Source organism: Pollicipes pollicipes, unplaced genomic scaffold (genome assembly GCF_011947565.3).
Source record: "Pollicipes pollicipes isolate AB1234 unplaced genomic scaffold, Ppol_2.1 Scaffold_4881;HRSCAF=5763_pilon_pilon_pilon, whole genome shotgun sequence".
Lineage (NCBI taxonomy): Eukaryota > Metazoa > Arthropoda > Thecostraca > Pollicipedomorpha > Pollicipedidae > Pollicipes > Pollicipes pollicipes.
In genome coordinates, this window is record NW_023596576.1 from 25,367,154 (window position 1) to 25,378,655 (window position 11,502).

General features: G+C 51.4%; 1 protein-coding gene across 1 annotated transcript in view; it reads left to right on the top strand.

Moving 5' to 3' along the window:
• LOC119100164 (lachesin) overlaps positions 1-11,186 on the top strand; it is a gene marked incomplete in the record, with an annotated part of 191,425 nt that extends 180,239 nt beyond the window's left edge. The window contains 1 exon segment of the mRNA XM_037223274.1: positions 11,077-11,186. Within this exon segment, the coding sequence (XP_037079169.1) occupies positions 11,077-11,186 (110 nt within the window).
• Positions 11,187-11,502: the final 316 nt, after the last annotated feature.

Consider the following 11,502-nt stretch of genomic DNA (forward strand, 5'->3'; position numbering starts at 1 on the left):
AGGCGAGTGGGGCCAAGTGTTGTATGGTCCGGAACAGAGCCGGGACTGCACCGGAAAATGTTGACACTTTATGCGTATATATACATATATGTATATATATATGCACATCAGTTTATATGTATATTTATACATGTATGTTTATATATATATATATAATACTATATTATATATATTATACATGTATATATATATATATATATATATAGATAGTGTGTGTGTGTGTTGTGTGTGGTGTGTGATGTGTGTGTGTGTGTGTGTGATGGTGTGTGTGTGTGTGTGTGTGTGTGTGTGTGTGTGTGTGTGTGTGCTGTGGTGTGTGTGTGTGTGTGTGTGTGTGTGTGTGTGTCGTGTGTGTGTGTGGTGTGTGTGTGTGTGTGTGTTGTGTGTGTGTGTGTGTGTGTGTGTGTGCTGTGGTGTGGTGTGTGTGTGGTGTAATGTGGCTGTGTGTGTGTGTGTGTGTGTGTGTGTGTGTGTGTGTGTGTGTGTGATGTGTGTGTTGTGTGTGTGTGTGTGTGTGTGTGTGTGTGTGTGTGTGTGTGTGTGTGTGTGTGTGTGTGTGTGTGTGTGTGTGTGTGTGTGTGTGTGTGTGTGTGTGTGTGTGTGTGTGTGTGTGTGTGTGTGTGTGTGTGTGTGTGTGTGTGTGTGTGTGTGTGTGTGTGTGTGTGTGTGTGTGTGTGTGTGGTGTGTGTGTGTGTGGTGTGTGTGTGTGTGTGTGTGTGTGTGTGTGTGTGGTGTGTGTGTGTGTGTGTGTGTGTGTGTGTGTGTGTGTGTGTGTGTGTGTGTGTGTGTGTGTGTGTGTGTGTGTGTGTGTGTGTGTGTGTGTGTGTGTGTGTGTGTGTGTGTGTGTGTGTGTGTGTGTGTGTGTGTGTGTGTGTGTGTGTGTGTGTGTGTGTGTGTGTGTGTGTGTGTGTGTGTGTGTGTGTGTGTGTGTGTGTGTGTGTGTGTGTGTGTGTGTGTGTGTGTGTGTGTGTGTGTGTGTGTGTGTGTGTGTGTGTGTGTGTGTGTGTGTGTGTGTGTGTGTGTGTGTGTGTGTGTGTGTGTGTGTGTGTGTGTGTAAGGACCAAAGACGACAAGAAACTTGATTAAAACGCAATGATGTTGCAGCATTGACTTTCATTATACGCGTCAATTTTCGAGTTCTGTGTTGTTCATCCGGGTTTATGTAAATCGTCTTTTTATTGCAGCGGAACATGCAGCTTAAAGAAAAACGGTTGGGCGCAAGTGGTTAGCTTACTTCGTTAGTTTTCTGTCCACTTCAAGTAAGACAGCGTGAAACCGATCTGGATGACATGGGAGATAAAGACGTACTACGACGGCATCACTTTCCCCATGCCTCCCACTATTACCCCTATGGTTTTGACCCACGTGGAGCACTGGTTCCCTCCGGAGCAACCAGCTCACACCACGCCTTTGTTGTTTCGACGGCGGAGGCGTCAGTTGGCGCGCCACATACGCCGACTCTCCACTGTCTGTTGAATCGGCGAACGGTCGGCGTGCACGCGCGTGTGGGTGCAGTGTGCCGGCGCATGCGCGGGCGCGCGAGTGCAGTGTGCTGGCGCATGCGTGGGCGCTGCGGAGGGAGCGGCGGTGACGCATGCGTCCCAGCCCCGTCGGCACGCGGCAATTGGTTCCGCCGCAGGCAGCTGGCCTGGCTTTGACTAATGCGACCGACAGACCTCGGTGCTATGACTGGGTGTCGGCGCGCGTGCCAAATACCCTGGCTTGACGGGCGGGTGCTCGCCACTGACACGCTGTACAGCGGTGTTTGTGCTGGCGCGGCCAGACACAGGACGAGCAGAGCGGTCGAGAAAAACCACTGGTTGCCGCCTGATCGGCAAGCACATCACCACTTAAATAGCGGAACATCGGTCTAGACGCTATGAAATACGGTGCATGCTACTGAAGGGCACTTTGCAGCAATCTAATCGCACTGAAGAGCAGTTAGCCCTACTTCAAGCTGTCAAAGTAACTGAAATCACGCATCCGCTTGTCAAAGACTGCGAATAAAATCTGCCCAATCAGCTATGACGAGGGCAATCTGTTTTCGTTCGAACATAGTCACTCAACCGTCTATCAATGAAATATGCAGAAGCATTCCATAAACCGGAGCCGAAATGTGATGCAGCGATTTATCCACACTTAGCATGGGCGCTCCTTTGCAGTTTTCTAACGTGATGGATCACATTGCTAGCTCTATAGAATTATTTGTTGGACTGCAGCAAGCGTTTTGGAAGTACAATGTAATATGTCGGAACAGGTTGAAAAAATGTCCAGCCGAACTAAGGAATTTCAAATATGCACTATTCTAAATGAGAACAAGCCGATAAATCATCGGTACCCCTCTCGTTAAAGAATAGCGGTATTACTCCATCGAATGCCTTCCATATCGACTACCTGTCAAAAAATAGAAAATTTGAAGCCCTGCATGATCCCGCATTTTCTTCCTTGCTTAGGCGGTACGTGTCTGGCAAGGTTTGCTTCGGCAGGTGCCACCGTATGCGACAATCTGGACTGCTGGGTGCAGTTAGCGCGGCTCGTGTGGCGTGTGGCCCCTGGGTACAGCCAGTGCGGCTCGTGTGGCGTGTGGCCCCTGGGTGCAGCCAGCGCGACTCGTGTGGCGGGTTGCCTCTGGGTGCAGCCAGCGCGGCTCGTGTTATGTATGGCCTCTGGGTGCAGCCAGCGCGGCTCGCGTGGCGTGTGGCCCCCGGGTGCAGCCAGCGCGGCTCGCGTGGCGTGTGGCCCCTGGGTGCAGCCAGCGCGGCTCGTGTGGCGTGTGGCCCCCGGGTGCAGCCAGCGCGGCTCGCGTGGCGTGTGGCCCCCGGGTGCAGCCAGCGCGGCTCGCGTGGCGTGTGGCCCGTGGGTGCAGCCAGCGCGGCTCGCGTGGCGTGTAGCCCCCGGGTGCAGCCAGCGCGGCTCGCGTGGCGTGTGGCCCCTGGGTGCAGCCAGCGCGGCTCGTGTGGCGTGTGGCCCCCGGGTGCAGCCAGCGCGGCTCGTGTGGCGTGTGGCCCCCGGGTGCAGCCAGCGCGGCTCGTGTGGCGTGTCGCCTGTCGTCGCGAGTCCCGCCTCGTCGATGAGTGATGCGGACGCGACGGAGCGCCGCCGCCGTCTGATCGCGTCCGTGCCTCGGGGCGGGTCGGTTCCGGCGGCGGGCGGGGCGCCTGTGTCCGCCTGATGAGCCATTACCGGCGCCGCGCCTCGCCCGAGGCCCAGCGGCGCGGGCGGTTCGTGGAGCCAGCCGGTGCCGGCCGCCACCGAGCTGCCGCCGGCCACAGCGGCCGGTCGATCGGCTCTGCCGGCCGACAGGCTGCCTGCCGCCGACCTCGAGTTCGGGAGCGCTGCCGGCAGAATGCACTGGCGGGGGTGGAGGCACCGGACAGACCGACCTGTTGCCAGCGATGCTACGCAGACTACGCTGTCGGCGGGAAATAAATAATAATAATGATAAGCCGGGAGACCTACCTCAACGCGCATTAGCATTCTGTACCGAGACCGTGAGAGCTGCAGAGGAGCAGTCCTATCAACAGGGCAAGGCTTTTAGTCAAATCAGGTTCTAACCTGCTGTCCCGTGAACGAGACATCTCATGTGTGCTTAGCGTGGCCATCCAGCATCTGAAGCCGAAACTGACGAGATTAGCGGGACCCAGAGCGGTCAAACGGCTTAGTGGGGATGTAATGACGGCTCACGTCAAGCAGACCGGCCGATGAAGACTGTCGGTGTGACCTTGACGCCGGCGTTGCTATGCCTATGAATCCACTTTGACGGAATCTCGATGGAACACAGTGAAGCTCGCTCTAATGCAATCTGGCAGCAATTCGCTGTGACCCTCGAAGCAGGCTCTCTCACATGGGTAGTCGTCCGTGTACCGTGATGAAAGGTCACTCAGGACAGAAGTCCTGCTGTGAATGACTTCAGGCGATGCATGCAATTTGAAAAGGGCTTATGACTTTGCGCGGTGTTGGGCGACATTCTGGATTGCTGGCAGGGTGGTGTTTGTATTGGGTTTGTTCGAAGTTGAGTCGGGACGAGACAACAAAACGAGGATTGCCTGGCTGCACCAGCAGTGATGTCAAGGTTTTTTTTAGCTGAGGGTTCAAAGCTGTTGGCCGCGGGAGCAAAAGGCGTGAGGAGCTGGAAAGAACCCGCCAGGATAACCCTCCCACTTTCGGGGAGGTCCTGGAAGTAAGTGGGCAGTATTTTTATGTTGGCGGGTGAGCTTCCCCGCCCCTTCTCCCTATGGTGGCGGCAACGCAACTGCGAAAGATCGTAACGCCTGTTTTGACGTGCACGGCAAAGCGTTCATTTCCTGGCACGTTGGCGGATGATGTCGCACCTCCTAATTAAACAAGAACAAGTTAGCACTCCCCACTCGCTTTGCATTGCGATAATGTCTGTATGTTGGAGGCGTGGGGTGGGGGGGGGGGGATTTACGACACATATGACGGCTATGGTCATAACCCCCGCAATCTCCCAAGACGACAGAGGCGGAGACAGTGCGTCAGCGCTCTGGCAGCTGGACTGACGAGTGCAGCCCGACACCCGGCGCATGCGCTCTGCTAACTTGTTCGCTGTAATAATAAACGGTTTTTATAGCGTATTAGATAAACAAGTAATTTGGCCGACCGAGCCACGGTCTTATGACGGCCCACAGCTTCAGCGAGGCAGAGCTTTGCTGGGGCTAGGCATAACGCGGCTGCTAGAGTCGAAACGAACCCTGCTACCCCAGCTAGCTAGAGCCATTTGTGTCTAGAATTTCCGTCACGTTATCCGCGCTGTTTATCCGGTCGCACCCACAGCATCAGCTAACCATTCCTAATCAGCTGTTACCAGCCGTTTGCGTGTGTCTGAGACTTAAGCTGGAAACCACGGCAGATATTGCGAAAACTTTACGCAAAGCTTACTGTTTTCTATGTTTGTAAGTCAAAACATGGCTTGAATGAGACTCATTATAATGGGATGGATCACTCAGATAGTAATGTGTGAGATTTTACGCAGCATCCACCCAGTGTCTCCTGAGCCTTAGACCCATACTTACTTCATATTTTTGAACATATGCGTCAGTATTGACCATAGTAACTAAATCATGCGTTCTTGACCCGTACCCTTATCCGCAATGCCCCACAACTCCGTGCTCAGCTCCAGGTATGTCAAAACACGCCGACTTGGTGGATATGGTCGGCGACAAAAATGCATACATTTACGCAAAGCTTGATGGCAAAAATGGTTTCTGACCGCAAGTTTTGGTGACGGTCAAGACAACGAAATACAGTATACTATGCAAAATAACATTAGGTCTCCATACAGGGATATTATGCCTCCATGGTAATAAATTTCGTCACACAACACAAGCAGACGTTTCTGTAAAGACTCTTTACCGTACACTGCGGCATCCTGGTATATTTCCTAGGTTTCATTCCAACCCAACGACAAAAACATCCCATGATTTTTAGTTAGTCTGCTGACGCGGTGACAGGTCGGCGACAAATCAGTGTGTTCCCTATGGCCCGGCCGGTCGGCTGATTCGCTGTTTTTAACAGCCGACTCTCAGTGTCCCAAACTAGACAGTATAAAATACTGAAAAATATATAGATATGGGAATTCATCTGGCCGCGAGGGCGTGTTTCAATTGTTGCGACGCGACTGATATGGGGTTTAGGGCTCAAACCCTCCCCCTAAGTTTGTGAAGAAGTGTGCTTATCTGGGAGACATCCATATTTTGGGGCACATTACGTTATCTTTCACAGCTCCCAAACTTATCTTCAAAAATTAGGCCCCTGCTCGAAATGCAATTATTTCATCAATTTTTTTATAACTTTTAAACAATTATGCTGGGCTCAACCTTTCGCTAGCATGAATCTTGGTTGCTGGAAATTTATATGATACCCAATGTTGTAGGCCATGGGAAGGCAATGCAAGTGAGGAGTGGAGTGGTCTAGGAAATATAGGCAATGAGGAGGAGGGGGGACAGGTTTCATCGCCATCTCTCCGTTTACCAAGCGTTTTGCTTCAAATAGCAGGTGGTTTACGGCATTGTGGTCCAACTGTCCTATGGGGTCAGTAAAAGATGACATTTGGTTGCCTCTGAGGAGAATGTTGGCAATTTCCTGATGATAGCACCCTACTGTAACAGGAAAGCTCTGGAAGCCAATCATTCTGCTGTGCCCATTCATGTGCGTATTTTCTTTGCGCGTGTTAGCATGGCATTGCATGGATGCAAATATGGTATGTTTCATTGTTGTTTTTGCTAGCATTCAATAGTAAAATTGACCTGATAGAACTATCAGCATAATGGCTGTATGCATGTAAGCACAGACTGTGAAGACAGACAGCCTATCCTATATGCAGCCTACATTGATGGCAGAAATCAATGTAGTTTGTGTGGTGGTGGCCTAATGACAGAAGTGCCAATTTTTATACATGATTAGCGGGAGATGGCAACCCATGGATCATGGTCAATAAGTTAAGTCTAGAGAAAACCGTTTTGTGTCAAAGTAAGGTTTTATCTCATATCTTTTTGTAATTTTCCGGGTAGAAATGTTAGTGTGGGGGGGGGAGGAATCAGCCTTGAGGGGGCCCAACCTAACATAGATATTGGGTAGTGCCCCAGAAATAATTTGAATTGACACTCCTGCATTAGACATGACAGACATCACAGATAATCTTAGATTTGCATGCTACTTGCATGCAAAGGGCAATTTTGACTTGCTGATTAAATTTTTACCAATGTTTGGATGCTAGTGATGAAAGGTATTGTTTTGTAGCCGCTGTAGTAGTTGATGTTTTCATGATCTCAAATGGAGATTTATACACCAGCATATAAAATGAATAAGAAAGGGTGGCAGCCAACAATTTTAACCCTTACCCTGGCTCGCCGGTTTTGTAACGCGGACTGGTGGAGGAGACGGTGGGGGGACTCCCCGGCGTTTGCAAACTAAAAAAGGTAAAGCCTCACAAAAAACAACAGCAACCAAAAGTGAACAACCTGGCGAGATCTCGTGATTGATAGGAAGTCAGTCTCCTGTTGTTAAGTGACGCTACCAGACCGAGTCAAAGGTCAAATTTTCCTGAAAATCAAACATCACCTTTGCACATTCATATATACGAAACCATGCATTGAAGTTGCATGGAACATAAAGAGGCGCGTCCCTGGTTTAATTAGGAGTACAATGGCATGTAGTTCTATCTGTTTGGAGCCTACATTTATAATGTAGGATTTAGTTCATGTAACAGTGCCAACCCGTGGTCCGCAGAATCGTCGCTTACCTCCCGCTGCACACGCCGGCCCTGAACCGTCTTGCAATGGTCGTAAAAACATCACTTCTCCGAAACCAGAATTGCTAGGGGCACTTTTTGGTGTGAACACGAGCGCAATGGATGCCCCACAGGTTACCAATGATTTGAGTGAGACTGCACAACATGTCGCATTGCTATCCTCAGAAAACCGTAGGGGAGGGGATTTGCATCGCCCATCCTCCACCTCCTATCAGGGAGAATAACCTGTTCAGAGAGATCTATCTTCCTGACGTGAAGTTATTGAAACATTTATATACAATTTGCTTGTTGGGGCACGGCGAAAGACGCCCAACAGTCAAAATATGTCGCGCCAGGCTTGGAGCATACCTAATGTATGGAACATAGTTTGATGACGGTTGAGACGGGGCTCGAAGCGCACTTGGAATTTTCATAAGGGGCCATGGTCTCGTGGAGGCCCCCATATTTGACGTCACTCCCAGACCGCTTGCTACTGGTTCGGAATGTGCCATGCATCCTGCTGCCCTGGCTATTGAGGTCCTTCCTTGTTTTTTTTTTTGCAGTCGTGGAAAGCAAATCCAGCCGTAGATCGAGTTTAAACGTGAGGCCCCTGCAAGTCCCGAGGATGGAAGAAAACTCCTGTTGTGATTGGACTATCTCATTAGTCTAGAGGTGTGCCTGCTTTCCTGGCAGCAGCACTTATCCTAACATTTTTTCAAGGGCAGTGTATGAGTGAATGTTTTCGTTATGTGCATGACATTGAAAATTGAAGTCATGAAAGAGATTTTCGGTGATAGGTTGATTACTGATGACGCTACTGGGCAAGGGCTTGATAGCCATCTTGTCAGATGGTATCGTATTACGCTACTGGCGACAATCACTCCTCCCAAAATTTGATCGGCGACAAAAAGTACATTTTTACCATCCCTGCTCAGATCATCCTGTTACTCGTCGTAAGCGGCCGCCCCCGGGCGTAGCCGGCCGCGCAGGCCTTCGCCTGCCGCTGGGAGCAGGGCAGGCCGGAGGGTGCGGCGCAGCGCTGTGCGGCGGCCGACGCCCCAGGGAAGTGCCCGCCCAGGCGCCGGCCGCCCGACGGCCGCCAGGGAGCCGGCGATTTGTGGGGCACGAAACAGCGCCGGTCATCGCATGCGGAGCCGAAATTAGAGCCAGTGGGGCGCGCCGCCGGCCAGGTAAGGCTGGCGGTGCCGGCCCAGCCGTGCCGGCATGCGGAATGTACGCGGACGACCGCGTCACCGTGATGGATTATGCACGTACCCTGCATCTGACTTGGCTGGCGCGTTTAATGACGTTGGGGGGGGGGGGGGGGCGAGGAGGCGGGGGGCTTTGGCCAGGCGAAGCCGGAGGATTGATCGGCTGATGGATGGTTGTCTCGTGCGATTGCCAAATGTCAAACGCGCCCCCTTGATGTGCCGGGTCGCGCCGAATTAACATAGCGAGATTAGCATACAACACAACATTTTCTTGCGTACTAGGTACGCTAACATGCTATCAACGTATTCGCAGCTGACATAGATGCTTTTTCTAGTCTTGTTCAATCTGGAGCCCCCCGCAAGTCTTGAATTGATCCTGCAGCTTACATTCCGATTCCGAACTTAAAGGTTCTTTGTGCGGCTGTCATTGCATTCGCGAACTAAGCAACATTGTCTGATCGGCTCAGCGGCTGTTTGCTGGAGGCCGTGACCATTGTAACTATAGCTACACACACACACACCACACACACACACACACACACACACACACACACACACACACACACACACACACACACACACACACACACACACACACACACACACACACACACACACACACACACACACACACACACACACACACCACACACACCACACACACACACACACACACACACACACACCACACACACACACACACACACACACACACACACACACACACACACACACACACACAACACCACACACACACACACACACACCACACACACACACACACACACCACACACCACACACACACACACACACACACACACACACACACACACACACACACACACACACACACACACACACACCACAACACACACACCACACACACACACACACAAAGTCTTTTCATTCAGCATGGCTCCGCTGGCCTGCAGTGTTGTGTAGTCTGGTTAACTTTGCAATGACCTTAATGAAGTCACACATTTTTATGTCGGCGACATGTCGTCCGAGACATTACGTCACGTATCAAAGGTCAAAGTCGAGTTCGCTGGCCCACTTAGACGACAATGGCTCTTAATACCGTCTGGTATATCAAACGGCTCATAAAGCCCTTTAGAAGCATCGTTATTGCCCGATGAAGCTTCGTTCTCAACCATAACGAAAAATGTAATGTTCATTAAAAGTATTTCTGATACAAGGAACATGCAGTACATCATTTTAGTGCATTAGAGAGACGAAGTACAAAGTCTTTAAATGCTGTATGATCGTGTTGTGTTGTACCGGTGACCCATAAACTAATGTGTTGTTATCCAGGAAACTCCTGCATTATAGGTTTTAAGTCATAACCTCCAAAGAAATGAATGTTTGGGTTAGTTAAAATAAGTGCAGTTAGTTTAACTTATTTATATGTTTAATGTCTCACTTATCTGATTAGTTGGCGTCGTGGCATCTGAACCCTGGGCATGACGCTCGATTTTGCACACGTCAAAATCCTTTTTTTGCGCGCCAATTTGAACTGAAATTCGTGAAAAATTTGAAATCTGGAACCAACGGAATTAGCATTTGTAAAAACGTTTACAGAAGAGCATTGATCGTACCGGTTTTAGGTAAAGCGCTATAGATTTGCATGTTAGCACTGTTTCACATATGTATAAGATGACTGAACTGTTCAGCTTGCATGACCTGAGATTAGCCGATCGGTGATGTACCCCAGATGATCTCCTCGTGTTCAAAAGTAGATTTGCGGGCGTTGCGTACCGAATCTTCCAGCGCACGCCGTCGGGTTGCCCTGGAGGTGGTGCTCGCTTCTCCGCGTTTGTTTTGTGCAATCCAGCGGCGGTAATGGGCGTGCTTTACTAACAGGCTGCTTTTAAAAGGACCGACCAGCCAAATGTTCTCTGAAACTTGTCTTAGCCTTCCTCTAGTCCTCTTGGCGGTTTGGGGTGGTACGATGTTCTGGTATATTCCCTGCTGTTTTCAGACGCTTCTTTTCTTTTCCAGAGCAGGCTAAGACTTGCCCAATATCACTTTGTATTGGGAAGTTTTGGTCGCACGTCAGACGCACACGATAGGCAAATAAGTGCTACCTTAAGACATGGCTTTAATCGACTACCGGGAATGAACTGCCAACCGCGCGGCCAAAAACAAACTCCCCTGCCCACATTCGTATGTGGAAACAACCCATTGAAACACTTACAGGCTTTTGTCATTCAAGTCATGAATAAGTAATAAGGCTTCATCAAGCAGCGTTCTGAAAACGAGGTTTTTTTTGGACACATTGCACGGTCATATTGGGTCGACACGTTATCAACACATCAATGATAAACATGTGCCTACACAGCAGTAGTTCACCACCACTGAGAATCCCACATTACGTCATCAGTGATGATGCGTTCCTGGAACTGGATAGTGGACAGCCCTACATTCCGTTCAGATGTCGTAAAACAATCGTACCTTCGAGCTTTGCGCCGACGAGCTCTGCACCCCCAGGTCGTCCCCTGAAAGCCGTACCCCGTGGTTTTTCCCTGGCCTGCGCTGTACTTCAAGACCCCACCCTGACCGCCCCTGCCCTGTGCCCGACGACGGTGTTCTGACCAGCGTGACCCGCGTGTCCCCAGGTGAGAAGCCGGCGGCCATGCAGACGGGCGGCAGCGGCGCGCTGCCCAGCGCCTTCTCCGTGCTCACGCTGGCGGTGTTGCACCTGTTCGGCGCGCTGCGGCGGGCGTAGCCGCCCCCGCAGCCGGCAGCCCCGCCGGTCGGCGCGCGGCGCGGCGGCGGCGGCGGCGACGGCGGCGCGTGGCGCGGCGGCCGACGGCGCGGCCGACCCACCAGGCTCGAGCGTGCGGGACAGGACGCCGGACCGTGCCACAGGGGCGACGAGGCCGCTGGCTGGTGGGGCTGTCGGCACCAGACTGTGGTGATGAGCAGGTTGGTGTGCGGGGCACTGCGTGTTATTGGACGAAACAGTGCGTCGCAGCCGCGTGTACATGCGCTCATTGTATACACACATACCGGCATATGACGTTAGTCGTACGGTGTGAAAT